Genomic DNA, 27,733 nt, shown 5'->3' on the forward strand with positions numbered 1-27,733 from the left:
GGAATTCCCTCCCCAAAGGCATTTGTGAATCTACCCACAGAACGTGGACTGCAGCAGTTCAAGAAGGCTGCTCACCACCACCTTCTTAAGGACAATAAATGCTGGCCAGCCAGTGATGCTCATGTCCCATGAGTGAATAGAAAAAAAAAAGTTAACAGAAAGAAACTCTTACTTGTGTGCACTTATACAGCTTCATTTGTTAAATGGGACTACTGCTTTGGGCCAGCTTTAAAGTTAATCAGGAGCTGATTAACGGCAAAAAACTGTTACCAGCTGAACTCAACTGTTGGTTACCTTAGGGTTGAGCAACTCCAGATTTCTACACAGCCAATATGTATCATTGGAACTGGCCGAGAGCACAGGGCAGTGCCGGGCATGCTGACCTTGGGTTAAAAAAACCATTGCACAAGTTGAAAATTGAACAATAGTTCTTTCAAAGAAATTGCTTCATACACTTCAATTCCTTTCTAAGCACAAAGATACATTTCCTTTGGGTACTTCAAAATTCTATATTCCACAATATATAATGTCAATATATAATCCAATCCACTAATCCAATTTTGTTTTTCTTAAGTTAGGAGCAGAGATTTATCATTAAGTTATCAACCATAAGCAGACTGTAATGTAGCTAATGCAAACATAAAGCTTATTTGAATTACATTGATATATGTTGGCACATCAACAATGTGCACTCGACTGCTTTGGTAACTGTTCCACCTACCTCTTGATGATTTCAATTGATCAGGAGACCCGCCATTTTTGACTTTTTCGGCTGTTACCTGCAAACTTCTGGAAGGACTTCCTTTTGAATCTAAGTACATTCAGAAACAAAAAGTGACATTGAGTTGGTACATGACTGATTGATATGATTAATGTACATGGAATTAAAACACAGATGAAATAATTTGAATTAGGTGAGAAGCCACACATATTTTTTTGACCTTTCACATTGACCAGAACAGTGAAATGCTATTGATTGTACAGCTTTACCAAATAAAATACTTTTAGGTTAAAATTCTCAAGTTTTTTTTAATTTGTTCATGGGACATGGACCTCAAGGTTAGGCAAACATTTATTGCCAATTTGCTACTGAAGTCGGTGACGGTGGTGGCATACTCGTCAAGGTTTTCTGAATACTTGAACATGGTCCAGTCCACCGAGTCCAAGCAGTCCTGGAGACGGTCTTCCGCTGCCTTGGACCAGCGCTGTACTACTTTTCTTGAAGGATTCTCCCGTTTCAGCTTCTGCCTGTAAGCTGGGAGGCGGAACACAGCGCTGTGATCGGATTTTCTGAAGTGTGGGCAGAAGATTGAGCGGTAGGTGTCTTTGATGGTTGTGTAGCAGTGGTCCAGAATTTTTGGTCCTCTACTGGTAACAGTGGTCCAGAATGTTCGGCCCTCTGGCGGAGCAGGAGATGTGTGAATGGTATTTTGGCATCACCTGCTTGAGTGGTGATGTGGTGCAATGCAAACAATCTGTCTCTCAATGTCGGCAAAACTAAAGAACTGATCATCGACTTCAGAAAGAAAGGAGGACATGATCTACATCAATGGAACTAAGGTTGAGAGAGGGAACAGCATAAGTTCCTCAGAGTGACGCTAACCGACGACTGGACTTCTCACATAAATATGACAGTCAAGAAGGTGCAACAACACCTCTTCTTCCTCAGGTGGCTCAGGAAATTTGGCATATCCATAAGGTCCCTCACCACCTTCTACAGATGCACTATTGAACGCATACTGTCCAGGTGCATAATGGCCAGGTATGGCAACTGCTTTGCCCAGAACCATAAGAAACTACAGAAGATGGTGTGCACAGCCCAGACCATCACGGAAACCAACCTTTCATCCAGGGACTCTATTTACATGGCTCGCTGCTGTGGAATGGCAACCAACATCATCAAAGACCCATCGCACCCTGGTAATGACCTCCTAAAACCTCTTCCGTCAGACAGAAGATACAGAGGCCTGAACACATGCACAAGCAGGTTCAGGAACAGCATCTTACTGGCTGTTATCAGACTGTTGAATGGACCCTAGCCTCAAATAATGTAACCTGCAATGTAACCTGTATGTCTCGTTTTGATCTATACATCCTTTGCTTGCTGTGATCAGCCTGTTCTGCTCGTAAACAAAGCTTTTCACTATATTTCAGTACACGTGTCAATAAAATCAAAATAAAAAAAAATTCAATGTCTAAATTGCCCACAGAGTAATTATAAGTCAATCACACTGCTGTGGGTCTGAGTTACATGTAGACAGAACAAGTCAAGGGTGGCTGATTACCAGATGTGTATCTTTCACAGTTGGCCTAAAATGGCTTAAAAAACCACTTAATTCAAAGGCAATGAGAGATGGACAACAAATGCTAGCCTAGACTGAAATCATAGAATCCCTACAGTGCAGAAAGAAACCTCAGAAGAGCATCCCACCCAGGCTCCACTACCCAGTAACATCCTCCCCCACAGTATCCCTGTAACCCCACATTTACCATGGCTAACCTACATCCCTGGACACAATCCACCTCACCTGCAAACCTCTGGACCTTGGGAGTAAACTGGAGCACCTGGCACAAACCCACACAGACATGGGAAGAACATGCAAACTCTTTACAGATAGTCACCCAAGGCTGGAATCGAACCTGAGTTCTTGGCACTATGAGGAACAGTGCTAACCACTGAGCCACCGTGGCTCCCATGTCCACAACTGAATAGAAGGAAATCTCCCTCTAGCTATGTCTGCTTAAAGGAGAACTACCCAGACTTCTTGAATCTCTTCATGTTAAGTCTCACTCCTTAATATTTCAAAAGATCACCACTGCACCTTATATCAGGCCTTGACTATGTTCCTAATGACAATGTGATGTGCAGAAATTAAACACAACACTTTAAAATGAGGCTCGTCTACTGACTTATAGTTATATTATATTTAACATTTAATATTACTTTCTTGCTTTTGTATTCTATGCCTAGCCATTTGTGTATTCCTTTAACTGTCTTCTCAACTTCCTTTAATTTGTCACCTTCAAAGATTTGCGTGTAAACCCCAGATCTCTTTATTTCTTCATACCCATTAAGATTGTATCATTTGGTTTATACATTCTTCAATTTTTCTACTAACATTTGCGCCACACATATGCCAGGCAATAACCAACTCCATTAAGAGACAATCTAGCCACCACCCCCTAACACTCTATAGTGCTACCATTTCTGAATCTCCCACTTTCAACATTCTGGGGGCTTGCTATAGACTAGAAACTCAACTGACTCACCATATAAATAGTGGTGACAGGAGCAGATCACAGTATAGGAATCTTGCAAAAAGCAACCCACCTCCTGACTCCCCAAAGTCCATCCACCATATGCAAGGTGTGATGGAATATTCCCCCTTTGCTTGGACGACTGCAGTTCCAACACCACTCAAGAGGCCTGACGCCATCGAGGATAAAGCAGCCCGCTTGATTGGCACCACATTTACAAGTGCTCATATCCTCCAACACTGACGCTTAATGGCACCATTATGTACAACTTACAAGATGCACAGCATAAATTTACCAAAGATCCTTAAGAAAGCACCTTTGAAATCCACAACTACTTTCATTTAGAAATACAACGGCAGCTGATGCATGAGAACATTACCTTCAACTTCCTCTCCAAGCCAGTCATTATCGTGATCTGGAAATATATCACCTTTCTGTTAGTGTTGCTCGGTCAAAATCCTGGAACTCCCTGCCTGAGGGCAGTATGGGTCTACCTACAGCACATGGACTGCAGTGGTTCAAGAAGACAGCTCACTATCACCTTTCAAGGGCAACTAGGGAGGGGCAATAAATGCTAGCTCAGACAGTGATGTCCACATCCGATGAATGAATTAAAATATTCTCAACAACTGTTCAATAAATTTGTTAATAATCTCAAATAAAGTCTGATTTGAAAAACTTCCACTTCTCAAAAGGCACGAAGATTGTAAGTAATAGCGTTAAAAGGCACAGGAATTCTAAGAAAAGGCTTGCGGTTTGGGTGTACTAAGCGTGGAGCTTGTTGAAAGCAAGGCTCAACTAAAAGAATAGTTAGAAACACAGAAGCCTAAATATATCTTAAGTGAAAATGACAAACAGCCCAAAAAGTTAACAATAATTGCTTAGTGGGAAAAAGCACATCACAATGTGACATAAATCCAGGAGGTTTGATAGTCCTGGTATTGAATTAGTAGATTTCAAATAGACTAGCATACAAGAAATTTGATTAGCTGTACTGCTATGAGATAGAGAAGGCAAGTAATAAAAACAGATGTAGATTCTGTTATAGTATCTGTCAACTGGGCCCTGCTTTAACACAAAACAAAGGCATCACTGGGCTCAGCCATCGCAATCTGAATTCTCATATATCTTGCCAACATAAGTTGTCTAGACTCAGAAGAAATAGTCTTGAGATACAATTGGATGGTGAAGGGCAGGTGTGTAAAAATCTATTTGGTATTTCCTCAAAATAAACCAGCAGGACTTGGAAACGCATGATGTCTGATAGGGGCATAAAAGGAGTCAAGAACTTAGTCATTTTGGTCAGGATTCACAGTTGATGCCTCCAATTTGCATTTTCCACAGCATCAATGATTTTCTATTGTGCTTACTAAATGAAAAACAAAATGAGGATTGAAATTTTCCTGCTTTTAAATTCATTTCAATTTGAAAAGGAAACTTAGAGCTAACTTCTTTAAAGTGACTTAACAGGACAACAGAATCATACATATTGCCCTATAGGAATTTTGCTTTCCTTATTTATCTACTACACCATGCAGAAAATGGAGAAACCAATTTACATTCATCCTTACTAATGAAAATATAAAGTTATATTAATTCATAATACAGATTAAGGATGACATTGATTCAGTACTAAGCAATGACCATAACTTGAAAGATCAAGAGCCATCAGTTTGGACAGAGATATGAAATAGCAAAGTAAGAGGTCACTTGCAAGAGGAATATTTAGTTGACCTAACAGTCATTACACAATAGGACAGAATATATAGGAAGAAATAAATGGGGCTGGTAAGAAATTAACTGTAAGTTAGGGTAACTTGAAACCACACGTAGGCTGGGGAATCAGATTTGTAAAGGTAGTCTGAAAAATGCCCCCATATAATTTTTTCAGGCCAATTTCTTAGCGCTGTATGGTCTAGAGCCAACCAAAGAGCAGGCTATCCTAGACCTAGTGATATGCAATGAAACACGATTAATCAATCACCTCATGATAAAGGAGCCTTGAGGGGACAGTGATCATAATCTGATAGAACCTTATGTTCATTTGGAAAGGGAGAAGTGCAAGTCTGTGAAGAGTGTTAAAACCTAATTAAAGGTAGTCTTGAGAGTATAGGGTGAGGTAGCGTAGGTATGCTAGGTTAAGAATTAGGACAGCAGAATTGCAGTGGCAGCCTTTTAATTAGATATTTAGTAACTGTAAACCGTCATTATCCCAGTGAGAAAGACAGCGTCTTTGAGGAGGATGCATCATCTGTGGCTAAACAAGAAAGTTATGAATAGTATTAAGTTGAAGTAGAAAACAATCCAAATTTCCAAAGATAAGTGGTAAATCAGGATTGAGCAGACTTTTAGAAGCAGTAAATAATGAATACAAAGAAGCAGAAAGCATGATAGAAGAGAAAGTTAGCTAGTAATATAAAACAGAAAGTAAGATTTCTACAAGTATTTGAATAGGAAAAGAGTAACTACAGCTGGGATTGGGCCTCTAGAGTGAGTCTGGGGAACTGATAGTGGAAAACAATGAAATTGAGGCAGCCTTCAGCAGTTTTTTTTTTGTCTTCTTGGTAGAAGTCTAAGAAAACTTTCCAAAGATAATGGAAAAGCAAGAGAATTATGGAGAGAAGAACATAAAGTTATCATCATCAAGAAAAGGTATTAGGAAAACTATTGAACCTAAAGCCTGACAGTCTCCAGGGCCAGACAGCCTGTATCCTATGGTCTTAAAAGAAGTGGCTGTACAAATAGTCGATGCAATGGTTATAATCTTCTAAAATTGCTTATATTCTGGAATGGTCCAGTGGATTGGAAAATAACAAATGTACCCCCTTTATTTGAGAAAGGAAGGAAGCTGAAAGAAAGAAACTATGGGCCAGTCAGCCTAAGATCCTTTAGGACGGAAGGTGCTAGAGTACATCATGATCATGATGTGATCAGGCACAGGCAACATCGCTCTATGAAAGGAAAATCATGTTCAACTAATCTATTGGAGACATTGGACAAAGTAACAACCGCAGTCCATAAGGGGGAACTGGTAGAACTAGAGGCATAGTCTGAGAATTAGAGCTGAACCATTCAGGAGAGAAGTTAGAAAGTACTTCTACACATAAAGGGTGGTAACGGTTTGGAATTATCTTCCACAAATGGCAGCTGATGCTAGATCATCTGTTAAATTTAACTCAGATTTAATAACTTCGCTTAACAAAATTTTAAGGGATATAAGCCCAAAGCAGATTTACAGAGTTAGGCCAGAGGTCAGCCATGATCTCAATAAGTGGCAGTACAGGCTTGAGGGACTGAATGGCCTACTCCTGCTGCTATGTACACTTGGATTTGCAAAGGTGTTTGATAAAGTGTTACATCAAAGGTTGCTGTATAAGATATGAACACATGGTGTAGAAGATGATATATTACTGTATTTAAAGGACTGGTTAGCCAACAAGATGCAAAAACCAAGAATAAATGGGCCTGCTTTGGGTTGGCAAGCTGACACTGGTGGAGTGCGACAAAGTTCAAGTGCTAGGTAATCAACTTTTAAAAATCTATGTCAACATTTGAAGAGGGTGGACACCAATTATATGGGATAAAAACCGAAAGAACTGCAGATGCTGTAAATCAGGAACAAAAACAACGTTGCTGGAAAAGCTCAGCAGGTCTGACAGCATCTGTGAAGGAAAAAAAAAAAATCAGAGTTAACGTTTCAGGTCCGGTGACCCTTCCTCAGGACTCAAATATATGGGGGTTAAATTTTCTCATGACATCAAGATATGTAGGAAAGCAAATTGTCAAAAGGAGAGGTAGCAAGTAAAAAGATGACCTGGAGGAAATCAGCAGCATTAGATCAGTGAGTGAAAGGATGATCCAATGGCAGTCAGCATCAGTTAGAAGTACAAACGGAAGGAGGATTCAAAAGCATTCAGCATCTGTCGAGAGAGTGAAATAAAGACCTAGAGGCACTCAACATCAGTTAGAACAGACAGTGAAAGGAGGACCCAGGACAACCAGAGTCACATAGAAGTACAGACAAAAGGAGGACCCAAAGGAATCAGTAATAGTTAGAATAGCAAATAAAAGAAGACCCAGAGATGCAATGCCAGCAGTTTGGAACTGGATCTTACCCTATTAAAGGGGAAAAAACTAGTTGTTTGGTGAGCTTCTGATAAAATGATTCAAGTTTTACTGTGCTGCTAAGGTTGAAGATAGGAACTAGTGGAAGGCTTAATAAAATACTTAAAAAGGGAAACAAAAAACACTGAATACCTTACTTAAGTAGTTTATTAAAAAAAGCACATTAAGCAAGGCTGGACAGGCAATGTGGTACAGCTGCAGTATGTGTGAAATCCTGGATACCAGTGTGATACAGGGGAAACACGGAGTGTTTACAGCTCAAGCAGCTTCAGCTCAGAGTTATGAACTGAAGACCATACTACAGGCACCGAAACACATCAGGGAAGATACCAGGAAGCAGCCACACTCTTTAAGACAGCGTTTTCCAATTTGGTTAGCGGTCAGGGAAAGGAGGAGAAATATTTCTCTCAAAAGGACGATTTGAACATGGAGTTCTTTTTAATAGAAGATTGCAGGAGCTGGGTCTTTAAATTTACTCAAAACAAAGTTTGATTTTTGATATTAGGTGGGAGGGTCAAAGTCTGAAGGCAGACAGGAGAATAGAAATAAGACCAAAACCAGATCAGCCATGATCTTAGTGAATGGTGAAAGCTTGAAGGGTGAAATCACCTTCTCCTGCTCCTTATTCCTATGTTTCTATAAAAGAATTGTGTTGGCACCAAATTCAGAAATTGTAAGATTAACTGGGGTATTATACAAAAAGGTTTAGGACTAGATTGAAGAAAAATCAAATACAGTCAGTTCTGCTGTAAGGTGTGTTCCATCAACGCGAATTGGCTGTAACATGAATGACGAATAGGGAAATGCTATCTCCCCGAAATGTGAACTTGTGTTGGCTATGACATGATTCCATCAGTGTGCAGAGCAGTATGCATTGACATCACATGATCATTTCATAGGCTTTGTCGTGAATATGTACAATGTTAGTGCTGAAAGACTCTGCATTGGCATCATGTAATCATTTCGCAGGCTTTGTTGTGAAATGCTCTCTGTGAGAAGTACAGTACAACCTCCTCCCCCATCAAGTCGTCTTGACATTTTTCAAGGTAACGTGTTAAATTTACTTTTACTTTATTATTGGGCATGAATTAAACATTTATTCAAATTGTGCTATCCTTTGTGTTAGGCTTTTGAGTGATTTTTTTTTGGTAGTTTCCCATAGGGCCTGTTATTTCTATAGCGCGATTTTCTATAAATGCGATGTTGCACAGGAATGCAACTATCGTGTTATAGCAAAACCAACTGTGTCTGTGTGTACTGTTCTGATCTTTGACTTGTAAGGAATAAAGCTGGATTCGTAAAGACATTTTTCTGCATCTGTAGAAGTGAAATATCAACCTAATTGTTTACATCAGTAAATCACAAAATAATGGTTAGACATGCATCATGTGTATTTGCAATGGTTCACCTTTCCAGCTGATTGAAATTCACTGCTTAATTATAGCTTAAGTTTACATACTGCACGGTGTAGCCTGGCAATAGGTGAGCTGGGAGTAATTCATGATGGAGGAAATGTTTAGCTGCTCATCAGGTATCATTTCTGGTAATTCCATAATCTGATCTTCCCATGCAATCCCTTTCTCCTGATGAATTAATTGCTCCATTTCCACAAATGTACCCTCAACAGCTGTAGAAGCAAGTCCAGCTTCTTTCAACATTTGATACTGTTGGCGGAATGCAGGAAGTAAAGTGTTTATAAGCCTGGAAAGAGAAAGCAAAACAAATAATTAGTGTTGAGACCAACTATACAAAGCATGTAAAATTATAGTCACACAAACATACACATTTCTCTTTTTGCCTTAAAACACCAAGTGGAATTTTCCCATCTTCATTTAACTAATTCTTGCTAGCATCATAGAGTCACGCAGTACGGAAGCAGGCCCTTAGTCCAACTTGTCCATGCCGACCAGGAATCCTAAACTGAACTAGTCCCATTTGCCTGCATTTGGCCCATATCCCTCCAACCCTCTCCTATCCATATGTCTTTTAAATGTTGTAATCGTACCTGCTTCTATCACTTCCTCTGGCAGTTCATTCCATACACACATCACCCTCTGTGTTGCCCTTCAGGTCCCTTCTAAATCTTTCCCCTCTATGCCCTCTAGTTCTGGACTCCCCTACCCCTGGAAGACAACCTTGGCTATTCACCTTATCTATGCCTCTCATGATCTTATAAACCTCTGTAAGGTCACCCCTCAGCCTCCTATGCTCCAGGGAAAGAAGTCCCAGCCTGTCCAGTTTCTCCTTATAACTCACTCAAACCCTCCAGTCCCAGCAACATCCTTCTAAATTTTTCCTATACCCTTTCTAGTTTAACAATATCCTTCCTATGGCAGGGTGATCAGAATCACATGCAAGTATTCTAAAAGTGGCCTCACCAAAATTTTGTACATCTTCAACATGATGTCCCAACTCCCATATTGTGCTCTGAACAGTGAAGGCAAACAGATTAAATACCTTCTTCATCACCCTGTCTACCTGTGATGCCAATTACAAGGTAATATGAACCTGCACCCCTCCCACTCTCTGTTCAACAACACACCCCATGGCCCTACCATTAACTGTATAAGGCCTACCCTGGTTAGCCTTACCAAAATGCAACACCTCATACTTATCTGAATTAAACTTTATCTGCCACTTCTCGGCCCATTGGTCCATCTGATCAAGATCTTATTGTACCTTCAAAGTCCACCATCCACCAATTTTGATGTCATCTGCAAACTTACTAACCATACCTCCTATATTCTCATCCAAATTTTGATCGAAATGACAAACAACAGTGGACCCAGCACCGATCCTTGCAGCATACCACTGGTCACCGGCCTCCAGTCCGAATAGCAATCCTCTACCACCATCTTCTGTCTTCTACCATTAAGCTAATTTTGTATCCAATTGGCTACCTCTCCCTGGATCCCATGTGATCTAACCTTACTAACCAGTCTATCATGCAGGACTTTGTTCAAGGCCTTGCTAAACTCCATGTCGGCAATGTCTACCGTTCTGCCTTCATCAATCTACTTGGTAACGTCTTCAAACAAACTCAATCAAATTTGAGATACGATTTCCCACACACAAAACCATGCTGACTATCCCTAATCAGTCCTTGCCTTTCCAAATGTATGTTGATCCTGTCTCTCAGAATCCCCTCCAAAAAATTATCCACCACTGATGTGGTCGATAGTTCCCGACTTTTCCTCGCAGCCTTTTCATATCTATTAAAATAGCACTCCTCCTTATTTGATCATGGAACGTTTGTCCAGCAGTTTTAAATGACAGCAAGTTCTGAGGATCAAGTCACTTTCTGACTGATATATGAAGTGAGACTGGATCAGTTAGGACTCTATTCACTAGCGTTTAGAGGAATGAGGTGGGGGGGGGGGGGGGGAAATCTCAGAAACCTTCACAATTCTAACAGAACTACAGGTAAATGCAGGAAGGATGTTCTTGATAACAGGGAGTCCAGAACCAAGGATCACAGTCATAGGATATGGGGAGGACCATTTATGACTGTGATGAGAAATTCCTTCACCTAGAGTGTGGTGAGCTTATGGAATTCTCTGCCACAGAAGGCAGATGAAGAAAAAACAGAATGTTTTCAAGAGGAGTCTGATATAGCTCTTGGAGTTAAAGAGATCTAAAGGTACGGGGAGAAAGCAAGAACAGGGTACTGAGTTGGATGATCAGCCATGATCATATTGAATGGCATAACAGGCTCAAAGAGTTGAATGGCCTACTCTTGCTCTTATTTTTCATGTTTCTGTGTTTCCTTTGGAAGGTTATGGTACTTAACCACATTGCTAAAATATTATAATCAGCATTAAGTTAAAATACAGTAGACCAGAACACTAGGTTTTTGTTTGATTTGGTAGTAGTTGGTAGGATTGCCATCCAATATCACAAAACACCCAATGATTTGAAGTTGAATTCTTGTCTGATATATTCTAGTTTTTCCCCATCTGAACAAAGTCGAGTGCTGTAAATTGGACTGTAACACACAGGATACATGGAAAGGTACTTGTTGGTCATGACAGGAAATTGATTTGGTACTTGATACGAACTGAGTTGGGTCACGACTCAATAGAAACCTCGCAAGGTGGATGCAAAATTCAGAGCTGAGAAGTTCAATATTTGTTATTTGGTAGCTAGACTGAAAAATGCTTGGAAGTCAGTTTTCTTTCCATTATCACTTAATAATAACAGATGATTGATCAACCAGTAGCAAGGCCCAAAATGTCATTATAAGCAACCACCAACAAAACAGGGATTTCAAAAGAAATCTACAGCAATAATTTTTAAAATAAACCAAAAAGAACTGTAGATGCTGGAAATCTGAAATAAACAAAAATGGAAATTGATGGGGAAACTCAGGTCTGGCAGTGTCTGTGGACTAAAAAAAATAGTGCTAATGTTTAGAGTTCAGTGACTCTTCCTCAGAACTAGGAGTGGCGAGAAAAAGCCTTTTCAGAAGAAGGGTCACTGGACTCTAAACATTAACTTAAATTTTTCAAAACCTCAGCTAGGAAGTTGCTGAAAATTCTGGACAATTACAATATATCAAATTAATACAGCTGCAACTAAGAGTATTCATGATTATATAGGAGAATTTTTCTTTCAATGTTCCTTTTGCATGGTTGTTTTTGTATCCAGCGATTTGAATGCAACTTGCCAAAGTTAAAAATAACCTAATTCCTTAAAGTTTAGAATTTAGAATCCCTACAGTGTGGAAACAGGCCCTTTGGCCCAACAAGTCCACACCGACCCTCAGAGCATCCCACCCAGGCCCATCCCCCTATAACCCACCCAATCTATACACCTCTGAACACTAGGGGCAACTTAGCACGGCCAATCCACCTAGCCTGCACATCTCTGGACTGTGGGAGGAAACCAGAGCACCCGGAGGAAACCCACGCAGACACGGGGAGAATGTGCAAATCCACATGGACAGTCGCTCGAGGGTGGAATTGAACCCGGGTCCCTGGCGCTGTGAGACAGCAGTGCTAACCACTGAGCTGCACTTTATCCTGTAATTGCTTTTTCAGAATGCATTATTTGCCTTTATTATTAAGTCCTAAATGTCAGACTGAATATTGTTCTGGAAATCAAGATGTTAGCACAAGTTCAAAACTGCTGTACTTTTCTGTTCTTCTGTTCTCTGGTTTTTGGAGAGAGAGTAACTGCTTCATATGTTGAATTTGTCGTTTTAAGTCCATTACTTCCATCTTTAAATGACTGCACTGTAGATCTTGATTAAGGACCTGTCAACAACAATGATGAAAAAAAAATATTTACAGGCAAATTTGCTGTTAACACTCCACAGCAATGAAAACTTACAGGTAGAAACACAGAGCAGGGTTGACTAGAAAACACTTCAACAAGAATTTGAGAATCCCTATTTGTGCGTAAGAGGACAAAAGGACTAGATACCCACAAACATTCAGCAGAGTCCAAAATTAGAAATGATAGATTCTGTTTATCAAGATTAGCAAACCCAGCGCTTATTGTACACATAGGCCACTAGTCACTGTGATTTCAATTTGCTAGTATTCCTAGATACTTTCTAATCAACCTGTTCAGAAATGCTATTACATACCTTTGGAGCAGATGGGACTTGAACCCATGCTGCCTCGCTCAGAAGTAGGAATGCTACCACTGCACCACAACAACCCCTTGCTGGCACCGCTAACAAATGGCCTTTTATTGAACACGGCTGTGGTGATCCAGGTGTTATCTCTCTTACACATATTCATCCTTTGACACAACGTTTGCTCATTGATCGTTCCGGATTGTTTGCATCGTGATGCAAATTTCTCATTTATATCTAAAATTATGAAGGCTGCTGCTTTAAGAACATCAACCATTTGATAACTCAATCAATCCTTTAACTAGCAGTACACCCAACTCCAACAACAACGCCAGATCCCAGTAAAGACAACACTGTCCCGCACTGAAAGGCTTTTCAAGCACAGATTTGAATCATTGAATTCTGTGTCAATTGTCCCATGTTACATAACCTGAGGTAAGACTTGGGATCATTCTCAAAATTCCTTCCCACTGTTGATTCAATGCAATTTCACTTCAACTAGGATTGATATAACATCCCTGAGTTGTTATTACATTGACCTCCAATAGTAGCACCCCTCTCCCATCTCCTAAAGTCAGTCCAATCAGCCAGTAAGCAGAGAAACATGATAAATATGAGCATGTACAAGCCATTTGGCCCAAACCCACTCCACCATGATCATGGCTGACCCTCTGTTAGTATAATCAGTGACTTGGCGTCCACATCCTTCTGATGTAGAGAATTCAACTGGTTCAGCACCCTTTAAATGAAGCAATTTCTCCATACCTCAATCCAAAATGGCCTGTTGCATATCTGGAGACTGTGACACCTTGTTCTGAGCTCCTTTGCTAGGGGAAACATCACCCCTACATAGTTATTTCAGCCCTGCCAGAATTTTAACAGGTCCTGCAGGAATAATGGGGGTTTCTATGACTATTCATTGTTCCTTAGATGTTTCAACATTGACTAATATGACTGTATTTTAATAAAAAAAATCAAACCAGAACTTCTGAGGGCTCAGTGGACAACTTTTTTGCATATAGTACACAGAGACATGCTTTCTAGTCTACGATTAATTAATTAATTAAAGCTCACGCAGCAGTGGGCTATTGCTGGTCAGGCAGCAGGAAATGGATTCAGGATTCCCACTTCTGACTGAACTTTTTGAAGACATGACAAAGATAATTGATGAAGAAAGGGCTGTGGATGTAGTTTATACGGTCCTCATAAGGCATTTGATAAAGTCCCAGAAGTCCCCCTTGGCAGATTGGTACAAAAACTAAAATCATATGGGATTCAGTGTGGGTTGGCTAAATGGATAAGAAACTGGCTTGGTCATAGAATGCAAAGGGTAGTGGTGGAAGAGTGTTTTTCAGAATAGAGATTGGTAACTAGTGGTGTTCCATAGGGATCAGTCTTAGGTCCTCTGTTGTTTATAGTATATAAAAATGATCTGGAGGAAAATGAGGGTGGTCTATTAGCAAGTTTGCAGATGACATGAAGATTGGTGGAGTTGCTGATAGTGCCAATGATTGTGAAAGGATACAACAGGATATAGATAGATTGGCGACTTAGGCACAGAAATGGCAGATGGAATTTTAATCCAGACAAATACGAGGTGGTGCATTTTGGAGGATCACATTTAGGTGTGAATTACACTGTAAATGGCAGAACACTTAGGAACATTAACATTCAGACGGATCTGAGCATGCAGGTCCACAGTTCCCTAAAAGTGGCAACATAGGTGGCCAAGGCGATCAAGAAGGCTTGCCTTCATTAGCTGGGGCATGGAGTACAAGAGTTGGCAAACCATGTTGCAGCTATATGAAACCCTTGTTAGGCTGCATTTGGAGTATTGTGTGCAGTTTTGGTCACCACACTACCAGAAGGATGTGGAAGCTTTTGATAGAGTACAGAGAAGGTTCACTAGGATGTTGCCTGGTCTCAAGGGCACTGGCTATGAGGAAAGGTTCAAAAGACTAGGATTGTTTTCACTGGAAAAACGACAGCTGAGAGGAGACCTGATAGAGGTCTACCAAATTGTGAGAGGCATAGATAGGGTGGATAGTCAGAGGCTTTTTCCCCAGGGTTGAAGTTTCAGTGATGAGCAAGCACAGGTTCAAGGTGAGAGGGGGAAAGTTTAAGTGAGATGTGTGAGGGAAGTTTTTCCAAGCAAAGAGTGGTAGGAGCCTGGAATGCACTGCCAGAAGAAGTGGTGGAAGCAGGCATGTTGGCGACATTTAAGAGGCATCTGGATGGTTACATGAATAGGGAGGGAATAGAGGGCTACGGACCGAATAAGGGCAGAAAGTTTGTTTTTTAGATTAGTTAGGGCACGAAGATCGGCACAGTGCTGTACTTCTCGTTTGTCTTTTTATTCTGATTGGTACCTAATAATCCTCTTTGGAAAACTATGTGTGTCAGCTGAGAGCATAATTTTGCATGCTAGTGGTATCTCTACAGTGAACAGCCTACCAGCACTTGGTATCCGGATTTGCATTTATTGAATGATTAATTGGCTAGCTGATATCAATGGAACTACAACTTAACCATGAGTCATTCTCTTCAGGAAGGAGGGAGAAGTTTTGATATGTGGTGGGTGAAGGAATAGAAATACTGCTCCGCAAAATAAAATTCTTATTATGCACCATTTTTCTGGGTTAATTTGACATATTTCCAATATTTGCTCTGCCTATAAATATTTTTTGCAATTTTTGGCAAAAGTTACAAATTTAAAAATTGTTCTTTTACAGATGAGGCAGCACATCTATAATTATCACAGTGTGGAGCTGGAGCTTCATTTTCTGAAAAAGGGTCCCGACTGGACACGTCAACTTTCCTGCTCTTCTGATGCTGCCTGGTCTGCTGTGTTCATCCAGCTCCACAATGTTATCTCTGACTCCAGCATCTGCAGTTCTTACTATCTCTGACATCTATAGTTAATGCAGCTTTTATAGATTCGATAATTTAGTCAGAAATTTTAAAATTCAAATTAAATTTAGATATTTACATCAAAGACTGATTTTGCAGCTATTTCTATCACAAATGGAGTGTGATATGTTTTCGTTGGCAGAAGGTGCTGAAGTAGTTAAGAGCAATAGTGCCACAGTCAAACAGGTTGCAGACTGAAAAGTCTGAACGGCGAGCATAAATCAAATTTCCCAGCTGTGTATCTTTTCTATTTGCTACCTTATTAACCTTGTATCTTTGCATTTAATTTCTGCTCATCTCATACTTAGACTTTTTAACCGACTTTATTTCCGCTCCAGTCAGCTACGTCACTGCTTTCTGGAATTCTCTTAATGCTTTTCCTCTGCTTTACCAGCATCCTTTAAACTTCCAAAGACCTCCCAAAAAACGTTGTTTTAACCATATTTTCAATTCATTCCTTATAATAAAAGGAGAGGAAAAAATATGCTATTTTCCAAACATAGGGAATGGACAGCAATGAAGAACTACTTTACAATGTTCCTCTGCCTATTCAAGTTAGCATTCATTGTTTCAACTCTCGCGAGTTCAGCTCCATTCACCCTCCGTGTGCCCCTCCAATAACTTTTCACATCTCCCAGTTTGGTGACCTTTGCCTTTAGGATACACAGTTCTACTTTAGCAGAATATTGCATTGTGCATTATTACATTGCATAAAACTCCTATTCCTATGTCTTACTGTACACATGGGGACTTCACTAGCCTTCCTAACACTAGATGGTGTTGCTGCACCTCCAAATTCCAGGTGTGTTTCTCTTGGTGGCATGGCAGGGACTTAAAATGAAAGTACAGGCCCCGGGAATCATCTATTTGCCCTCTTTGCTTGCCTGTTAGCCATAGTTTTCCTGATTTGCCAGGCCACAAACCGACTCAATTCTCTCATCTTGGTCTTTGCTTTCAGACTTTGCTCATTCAACAACATCAAGGTGTCTTATCCCTGCAATTGTTATTGCACTATTCACTCCTAAAGATTTCAAACCCTTTAACATCAGTGGATTTGAAATAGTGTACCCCTTGACCCATGACCTCCTCCTTTTTTGCCAAACATTGTACATGTATCCATTTCTTAATTGCTCATTGCAGCCGTGTCATGACCGCAGTCATAGAGATGTACAGTAAGGAAACAGCCCCTTCGGTCCACTCGTCCTTGCTGACCAGATATCCTAAATAAAACCAGTCCCATTTGACAGGATTTGACCCACATCCCTCTAAACCCTTCCTATTTATATACCCATCCAGATGCCTTTTAAATGTTGTAATTGTACCAGCGCCCACCACTTTCTCTGGCAGCTCATTCCATACATGTATCACCCTCTGCATGAAAAAGTTGCCCTTTAAAGTCCCTTTTATATCTTTATGCTCTCAACTTAAATCTCTGCCTTCTAGTTTCATCTCAGAGGTAAGACCTTGTCTATTTACCCTATCCATGCCATCATGATTTTATAAACCTCTATCAGGTCACCCCTCAGCCTCTGTTGCTCCAGGGAAAATAGCCCCAGCCTATTCAGCCTTTCCCTATAGATCAAACCCTCCAAACCTGGCAACATCCTTGTAAATCTTTCCTGAACCCTCCCTCAAGTTTCACAGCGACCCTCCTATAGCAGGGAGACCAGAATTGCATGTAGTATTCCAAAAGTTGCCTAATCAATGTCCTGTACAGCTGCAACATGACCTCCCAACACCTATACTCAATGCATTGATTAATAAAGGCAAGCTTACCAAAAGCCTTCCTCACTATCCTGTCCACCTGGGACTCTACTTTCAAGGAACTATCAACCTGCACTCCAAGATCTCTTAGTTCAGCAATACTCCCCAGGTCCTTAACCTTAAGTGTACAAATCCTGCCCTGATTTGCCTTTCCAAAACGTAGCACCTTACATTTGTCTAAATTAAACTCCATCTGCCATTCCTCGGCCCATTGGCCCAGATCCTACTCTCTGGTATGACTTCTTCAGGACTGTTTTTGTTCTAAAGTCATACTAGATTTGAAATGATAATTCTGGCAGTACCTATGGAGAGAACAACAGACCTGAGTTTCTCCAACATTTGCAGTATTTAGCCTTAATTACCATATTCCCATTGATTTGTTCACTGGTGAAAGAAAGTCGTAATTTGTTCTTTGGAACTCTTATATTGGATTGAAGTGCTTTCATTTATGTGCTTTAAAGAACACATTAAATACTTCAGGACAGCCTGAGGCAATAAGAAGACAGTTAAAGAAGCTTTAACTTGGGGGATTGGAAAGTGGAGAGAGCGAGAGCGAGAGGATTAATGGGGTGAATTAAAACTGGACAGTGAGATTCAAACTGTGAACAAGAGAATGGGTCAGCCAAAAACAGAGAAACAAAGCAGGTCACAGACCATTGGTGTCAGTTGATATGGGGGTGGAACCACCACAGTTAAACACGTGTTCAGTCATGGTAACAACTTGTACTTGTGTGGTGTTTTTAAACACAATAAACATCAGTTCTGAGGAAGGGTCACCGGACATGAAACATTAACTCTTATTTCTCTTCACAGATGCTGCCAGACCTGCTGAGCTTTTCCAGCAACTTCTGTTTTTCTTTATTTTCTAGTAGACTGGTCTACATATCTCGCTATTGTGGCCATCCTTTAAGTGATCTAACTCTGCTGACTGCTGAACTACCCATGAACCTATACTGGGCAAATGGTCCCCACGACATTACTTTTTAAATTCTTTATGAGTGGTATGCACATTGATATGTATTTATTGAGCTCTTATGTCCTCCCTTCTGCTTCCAAATTGTAGAATTCATAGGTATGCAAAATACATGGTGCTTCATCATCAACACTTTCTTCCATTTTTTTTGAGCTCAAAATTCCTAATACTCGTGTAGGAAAACTTTTGTTATACTATCACGTCCAATAACCTTTACTGCCCCTTTCCACTTCCTGCATCCTTCTCTACTTTCTGTAACCATGGCACCAGATCGAAAATGACAGTCTGATGCAACATTTTTCTTTGGTGTCAGCACTGACAAGAGGTGATTTTTGGTACTGCACAAGTGAGGATTTTGGGGTCTGTGAAGGTTGAGATTAATGGGATTATACGTTTACCTTCTGTTTCAAACTCTTTACATTTGTTACACATAGATTGGTTTATTCTATTTTCTTCTGGCTTCTTTTCATTAACAAACTTCTGTTTTATTGCTAAAATCAAATCTACAATGGTACATGCTTATGGTTAAATGAGAGACTTCATTGTCCAAACCAGAATAAAACAAAAATATGATCCATCAAGGTAGATTTCAGTCTGTCTAGTAATAACATCAGCTAGGATAATACCACCTATTACTGATCACCATGGATATGTTAAACCTGGTCACCATATCTAAATATGTAAGAGACAGACATTTGACCTTTGTCACATATCTTCAGATCTATAGCTACTGCAGGTTAATTATCTTTTATCTGCATACTCAAAAACTGAAATCTTTTGAAAGCTGTGCCAAATGGGTCTCTAGACATGCTGGGTTCAAGCCCTTTGGGAAAAAAAAACTTTGGTTTTTAATCCGTTCAGGCTCAAACAGTAAGCGTATTCAAAAACCAAAAATATCCTTTATCTGAAAACCTGCGGGCCCTGACTTGTACTTCATTAAATTCTCAGGCTAAAAGTACACTTAGATTGGGAGCATTGGTGCCTTTCAATATTTAATATATCACATATCAATTTCATCTATTTTACAAAGGATTCATATTCTTTATTCTCTGGCATCCTTGAATGGTGGGTTTACTTTTTCTGAGGAGTGATGAGAAAGTTAGCCATGAAATTTCTTTATCAGCCAGACTCATATCTGCAGAGGTCAGTAATGCTTCTTAGACCTCTTGTCGAGCAACGCCCGGCTTCTTCAAAAAGAATATAATGTTTGAATCCTATGAAAGTCTTTTACCACTTTACCAAATCCAAATGTTTTCTCATTCTCCATGGCCAAACATATTTTCATCTTTTTCATTGAAACTTACACAGTAACAATGTTGTTTCACTTTGGATGATATCAGAGCTCATGAAATATGTGGTCCTGCAATTTCACAGGGTAGAAGCACTCTTTAAAAGTCGAAACAGTCATTTTTCAATCCCTTTTTAGTCCTCTTTGTACAGGGTTTTCAAATAACTGTTCAGCCAATTGATGGCAAGCATTTGAGGTACAGCCAGCATCTAGTATGGTGTAATTGAATAAATTAGCAGCTAAGATACTCATTTCTGGACTTAAATCTTCAGCCACGAACAACATTTTCTTAATCCCTATCAAAGTCACCTTCAGAACAATCTATTTCATGTGTTGTGTCAAATATGTGTCCATGGTGACCATGTATGCGGGAAATGTGTTTAGCTGCAGCCCCCAATTTGCCACATGGAGTGGCTGGAATTGAGGTTGTACTCTACAGAGCATCCATGAGGCTGAAAACACTGTGGATAGGGTGTTTAGGGGCATGGTCACACCACCAGCAAGGGCTACACAGACAGAAGAGAGTTGAATGACCAGCATAAAGGCTAGTAAGCGTGTCCAGGCAGTGCAGGAGTCCCTGCGGCCATTCACTTCTGAAACAGGTATACTGATCTGGATACTGTTGCGGGTGGGGGGCGGCGGGAGTGGGGTAGTGGAAATGGCCTCTCAGGGGAAAGCAACAGCAATAGCCAGACCAATGGCATTACGACTGGCTCTGTTGTACATCAGGGAGAGTTGAAGTACAGGCGAACATTTGTAGTAGAGGGTTCTATAGTCACAGACACAAACAGATGTCTCTGTGACCGTGAACGAGACTCCAGGATGGCGTGTCACCTCCCTGGTACTGGAGTCAAGGATGTCTATGAATGTGCATAGGATATTCCGAAGGGAGAGGGTGAGCAGCAGAGGTTAAGATCTACATTGGTACTAATGACATTAGGCAGAAAGAGAGATGAGGTCCTGCAAAGGGAATTTAGGAAGTTGAAAAACAGGACCTCTTGTAATCTCAGGATTACTCCCTGCACCAAGTGCCAGGGAAGCCAGAAATAGGAAGATAAGAAAGTTGAATGATTGGCTAAAGACCTAGTTTAGGAAGGAGGGATTTGGATATCTAGATCATTGGGATCTCATCCAGGGCAGGTGGGATCTGTACAAGAAAGATGGGCTGCACCTAAACTGGAGGGACCCCAATATCCTTGGAGGGAGGTTTGTTAGTGTCACTCGGGAGAGTTTAAACTAGCATGGCAATGGGATGGAAACCAGAGCTGTACGTCAGCTTGTGGAACGTTAGAGAAGAGGGGCTAAATCAAGCAACTCTAGTAGGAAGAACAGGTACGGTCAGGTTAACAAACACAGAAAGACTATAACAGAAGTTGCTGGAAAACGTCAGCAGGTCTGGCAGCATCTGTGAAGAAAAAATCAGAGTTAACATTTCTGGTCTGGTGACCCTTTCTCAGAAGGGAGGGACTAGCAGTCTGAAGTGTATTTTAATGCAAGGCGTATAACAGATAAGGCAGATGAGCTTAGAGCATGGATTGGTACATGGGACTACAATGTGGTAGCCATGACAGAAACTTGGTTGAGAGAAGGGCAGGGCTGGCAGCTCAATGTCCCAGGGTTTAAATGTTTCAGGTGTGATAGAGGGATTTAAAAGGGGTGGAGGAGTTGCATTACAGATTAAGGAGAGTGTCACAGCTGTGTTGAGAGAGGAGATCTTGGAAGGCTCATCCAGTGAGGCAATATGGGTATAATTTAGGAATAAGAAAGGTGCAATCATTATGAAGGGGTTATACTACAGGCCTCCCAATAGCCAGCAGGAATTGGAGGAACAGATATGTAAGCAGATCATGGCAAGATATAAAAACAACAGTGTTGTAGTACTGGGAGATTTTAAATTCCCGATCATTCACAGGGACTACCTTAGTGCCCGAGATGGGGCAGAATTTAATAGGTGCATTCAGGAGGGGTTCTTGAAACAATATACGGATAGTCCAACTAGGAAAAGGTTGTACTAGACCTTGAATTGGAGAATGAGCTTGGCCAGGTGACCCAAGTTTCAGTGGTGGACCGTTTTGGGAACAGGGATCATAATTCTGTAAGTTTTATGACAGTTATGGAAACGGATAAGACTGCTCCTCAGGTGAAACTACTAAATTCGGGGAAGATTAATTACAACAGTATTAGGCAGGAACTAGAAAAGTGGGATTGGGGGCCGCTGTCTGAAGGTAAATCTGCATCTGACATGTGTGAGTCTTTTAAAAGACAGTTAACCAGAGCTCAGGACCAGCAAGTTCCTGTGAGGATGATCCATAAGGATGGCAAGATTCAGGAACCTTGGATGTACATAGATGTTGCAAGTTTAGTTAAGAAGGAAAAGGAAGCATATGTATGGTTTAGGAAACAGAACTCAAACAAGGCCCTTGAGGCATATAAAGAAAACAGTAAAGAACTTGAAAAAATAATTAGGTGGGTGAGAAGGGGCCATGAAATGTTCTTGGCAAGTAGAATTAAGGAGAATCCCAAGGCATTTTATATGTATTTTAGGAGCAAGTGGCTAACTAGAAAAAGGGTACGTCCACACAAGGACAAGGACAAGGGAAGTAATTTATGCTTGGAGTCAGAGGGAGTGGGTGAGGTCCTTAATGAATACTTCTCATCGGTATTCATAGCGGAGAAAAACATGCATGATGGTAAGTTTAGAAAAGGGTTTGTTGGTACTCTAAGGCATATTCATATTGAGGAGGTGGTAGTGTTGGGTGGCTTGAAAGAGGTTAAAGTATTTAAGTCCCCAGCGCCTTGTCTTGTATCCTCTTTAATAGGCAAGGTCCCAGAGACTGCAGAATAGCCAATGTGGTCCCTTTGCTGAAGGAAGGCAACAGGGAGAATCCAAGAAATGATAGGCTGGTGAATCTGATATCAGCAGAGAAGATTCTTAGGGACTGGATTTACTTGTATCTGGAGAAGAATGGACATATTAGGGATAGTCAGCATGACTTCATGCAGAGGAGGTCTTGTCTCACCGACTTGACTGAGTTTTCTGAAGACTGAGAAAGATGACTGATGGCAGTTAGGCATCTGATGTTGTCTACATGCTCTTTACTAAAGCATTTGACAAGGTCCCTCATGATAAGCTGGTGCAGAAGATTAAATTGCTTGACTTCCATGGTGAATTGGCAAGGTGAATACAAAATTGCCATTGAAGTCAGAGGTCACGTTGTGTGGAGCTGGAGGAACACAGCAGGCCAGGCAGCATCAGAGGAACAGGAAAGTTGACGTTTTGGGTCGGGACCCTTCTTCTGAAGACCCTTCTTCCTCTGATGCTGCCTGGCCTGCTGTGTTCCTCCAGCTCCACACTGTTGTCTCCGACTCCAGCATCTGAATTTCTTGCTATCTCTGAAGTCAGAGGTTAGTTGATGAAGGGTGTTGTTCTGATTGGAAACCTGTGACCAGTCGTGTACCAGAAGTGTAGTTTGTAAAATATACAAATGATTTGGACAAAAATGTTGGTGGTCTGAAATGGAAGTTTGTAGATGACATGAAATTGGTGGAGTTGTGAATAGCGAGGAAGGATATCAAAGGATGCAGCAGGATGTAAATCAGCTGGAAAGATGTAAGCAGAAATGGCAAATGGAGTTTAATCTGGATAAGAGTGAGGTGATGCATCTTGAGAGATTAAATGCAAAAGGAAAGTATAATGTAAATAGCTGGCGCCTCAGCAGCATTAATATACACAGTGATATTGGCTCCCTGAAAGTGGCAACATAGGTGGATAAGGTGGTAAAGGTGGCATACAGCATGCTTGCCTTTCATCGGTGGGGTATCGAGTAGAAAAGTTGGCAAGTCATGTTGCAACTGTATAAGACTTTGATCAGGCGACATTTGGAGTATTGTGCAATGTTCTGGTTGCTACATTAGCAGAAGAATATGGAGGTTTTGGGGAGGGTGCAGAAGAGATTTATCAGCATGTTGTCTGGATTGGAGTGTATTAACTATAAGGAGAGATTGGACAAACTTCAATTGTTTTTGCTAGATCAATGAAGGCTGCTGAGCAACCCACAGAAGTGTATAAAATTATGAGAGGCATGGATAGGGTGGATAGTCAGTCTCTTTCCCAGGGCGGAAATGCCAAATGAGTAGGATAGGTTTAAGGTAGAGAGGGGGAAATGTGAATAAGAAATGTGCGAGGAACGGTTTTTTTTTTAAAACACAGTGGGTAGTAGGCATCTGGAACATGCTGCTAGGGGTGGTTGTATTTGCTTCTACTACAGCAAAGTTTAAGAGGCATTTAGTCAGACACATGAACAGGCAGTGAATAAAGGGATACAGACCATGTGCAGGGAGATGGGAAGTTTAGAAATAGCATCATGGTTGACACAGACGTGGTGGGCCAAAAGGCCTGTTGTTGTGCTGTACTGTTCAATGTTCTAAATAACTGACTGTTGATTCTTGGACAATTCTTGACAGCAAAATTTAAAAATTGTACAGGAAATACATATTGATTATTCCCCATGATTTATTGTCAGCTAGCACCCCAATCTTGCATTTTTTCTTGATTCAGTAATCTACTTTAAAAACCCTCAAAACGTCTTTCAGCAATTCCATCTTGTACAAATGCCCGTAACTAGGTCTCCTTTAACGATGAGAGTCAGTAATTACAGAGACTTCCATTCTCCCAATTCCTAAAAAGTGTTGTGCAAAGGAAGCTGGAAACGATTTATCTCTCTCAAACTGTACTGTACAGCTGCAGTCATCTGTTTAAAGTAAGAGTTATCACTATGAAGTTGAACAGCTGACAAAACCAAAAGTCTGTTCATGTCCGAAATTTGTGTGCTGTCTGATAGTTTAAACACCTGCACTGACCCTGGAATGTCTAGATCGAGTTTCTGTAGGCTTTTATAACTCCTCAAACTTCATTATAAAGTCTTGCGGAATAATTGCCCATCTCCTTAAATTTATCAGTTATTGACCAAGTCCTGCAGGCTTGTTTTCATGCTTTGTAAATGTTGTCTGTAAATTAGAACCTGCAATTCCACTTCAGTATCCAGTTCAGTCACATTTGGTTCCGAAAATATTTCTAAGTTTACTCCTTCCTGATAAGGAATAAATCAAAGCCATACCTTGTTTCTTCTTGGCTAGAGAAGTGAGTTGAGGCAGTTTTCTACTGCTCATTTCATTCCAACTACAAAAACATTGGTGGCTAATCATAATTTTTAATCCTGCATCATAACTCAAGCCATTTTACTTTAAAGAGCCACCATGAGCTTTGGGAACTGTCGGGAACAGGGATTACATTCCGCTTTCTTCATCTTCCCACTTGAAGAGATCAAGGTTAATCCTCTCCTACCATGTCTAACACACTGGCATCTATATGTTGAATTATGCAACAAAAGATTTTCAGACGTTTACAAGGGTTTTATTGTAAATCCATGAATTAGTACCAACACCAGTATCTCCCTTCCTTTTTTTGGATTCTTTGCCTGTCCAAAAGCCAACTGCCCACTGGGGAAGAACATGTTTGTTTTTCCACCACCAAATCACTCAATTAGAAAATGATTGGAAATGCTGCCTGCTAAGGGTCAATGTAACAACAAGACTTTAACTCAAAACTACTGGATTTGAATTCAGGAGTGCTAACTGTTACCCCGTTAACCTTTTGCAAAGACACCAGGTCTTTGATATTTTTTGATCATCCTATTCAGAGATGTTATTACACACATATGGAGCAGGTGGGACTTGAACCCCAGAATCCTGGCTCAGAGCTAAGGACACTACCACTTTGCCACAAAAACCCTAAGAATTAAAGGTTGGTGTGGAAGCCAGCAACATTGACCAATATGGAATTGAACCTGTGACCTTTGTGTTATTAGCACCATGCTCTAACCATATAAACTAATTGGTCACCATAAGAAACTAGGTATTTTTAAAATCAACCCGTTCAGAGATGTTATCAGACAACTATGGATCAGGCAGGATTTGAAACCAGGCTTCCTGGCTGAAGGTAGGGGCTCTACCTCTGGACCACAACAGCCTCCTAAGAAGCTAGATCTTTATATAATTTCTAATCAACTTGTTCAGACATATTAGTACACACCTCTGGAACAAGTGGGAAGTAAACCCTAGTCTCCTGGATCAGAATCTAAAAACAAAGCCCACTGAACATCACGTGCTCTCAATCAGGAGCTGTTCTGGTTTATCTTTAAAGTATGACAATACTCTGGCTTTAAGAGTTATACATTGTCTTTTTTAAAAAAAAAGACGAGACAGGTTTTGAACCACAGGTGATGAGCTGTCTCTTCCAAGCCAATAAAGTAAACAGCTTATGAGGCTCCAGGGATTTTGTTTAAATTAGAACAATAGAAGCAGCATGAATGAATGGAGTCAGACCCCCACAGAACCAAGTTTTAGTTTAGTTTTCAGCATTTGTGGAAGTTTTGAAGTTGGCTGCGGAAGCTGCTAGGCTTCTCTTGGCCACAGCAAAAAGCTGGAGTTCTCCCTCTGTCTACCAGAGTTTCTCTTGGCGCTCCTTTCTACTGGCTTGGAGGAGCATCACATGTGAAACAATCTATTTACTGAATTTGCCTTTGCCAAGGGTGTGTTTATAGAGTCATACAGCATGGAAACAGACCATTCGGTCCAACCAGTCCATGCTGACCATAATCCCAAATTAAACTAGTCCCACATGCCTACACTGGGCGCATATCCTTCCAAACATTTCTTATTCATGTACTTACTAAATGTCTTTTAAATGTTGTTATGTCCCCGCATCCACCACTTCCTCTGGAAGTTCATTCCATACAAAAACCAGTCTGTAAAAAGATGCCTCTCATGTCTTTTTCAAAATCTTTCTTATCTGACCTTAAAAATATGCTCCCTAGTCTTGAAATTCTCCACCCTAGGGAAAAGACATTTGCTATTAACCTTATTTGTACCCCCTCGTGATTTTATAAAACTCTATAAAGTCACCCCTCAGCCTCCTACGCTTCAGTTAAAGTCCCAGCCTACCCAACCTCTCCTTACACTCAAAGGTCTGAGCAACGAAGGCAAGCGTGCTAAACACCTTCTTAAGCAACCTGTCTACGTGACGCAAATGTCAAAGAATTGTGTGCCGGAACCTGAGATGTTAATATATTAGAAACAATTGCTGTTTAGTAGTTAAATAATTTAATATTCTGTTAAGTTTTCTAAGAGTTAAAATTATACCAGTTTTCTTTTGTTTATACTTTAAGTGGGTTTAAGAAAAAAGTGTGTTTTACTTAAAGCCAAGTAATGTAAACAATCAAATTACATCTGGAACACAGCACATTACTTTACGGTGCCTTTATGTAAGATAAAAGTTAGGGTCTAGGCTATCTTCTTGATCTATTTGAAGGGGGTTTGGTCTGGTCCACAACAAAAGGGACTTGTATTTCTAAACTGACAAAGAAGGGACATTTTTGCATCGGAAAAAGTTCAAAGAAGGTTAATCAGGCTGACACCCAATGTGACAGCTTAGTTTATGAGAGAAAGCTAATTGGAATTTAGAAGAACGAGAGGGTGATCTTATTGAAACATATCGATTCCGAAGGGGGAGCTTGACAGGCTAGATGCCGAAAGGAGGTTTCTCTTCGTCGGCTCATCAAGAACTAGGGCACATCTTAAAGTTAAGCATTCTCCTTTTAAGTACAAAAAACAGAAGGATCCTTGCAATCTTTTGCAGTACCTCTGCAAACAATACAGACAAATTTCTACCTTTTGGATGCAAGGGCAATTAGAGAATGGCAACAAATACCAGCTTTGCCTCAAATGCCCACAATCCATGCAAGAATAAGATAAAACAACATCCAAGACAAAGTAG

General features: G+C 40.5%; 1 protein-coding gene across 1 annotated transcript in view; it reads right to left on the reverse strand.

The window, feature by feature from the left end:
• Positions 1 to 27,733, reverse strand: part of kif18a (kinesin family member 18A) — a 101,291-nt gene that overhangs the window by 17,184 nt on the left and 56,374 nt on the right. Inside the window, 3 exon segments of the mRNA XM_020527738.2 lie at positions 722 to 811; positions 8,843 to 9,084; positions 12,517 to 12,638. Coding sequence (XP_020383327.2) covers positions 722 to 811; positions 8,843 to 9,084; positions 12,517 to 12,638 — 454 coding nt within the window.

This window comes from Rhincodon typus, chromosome 17 (genome assembly GCF_021869965.1).
Source record: "Rhincodon typus isolate 14 chromosome 17, sRhiTyp1.1, whole genome shotgun sequence".
Lineage (NCBI taxonomy): Eukaryota > Metazoa > Chordata > Chondrichthyes > Orectolobiformes > Rhincodontidae > Rhincodon > Rhincodon typus.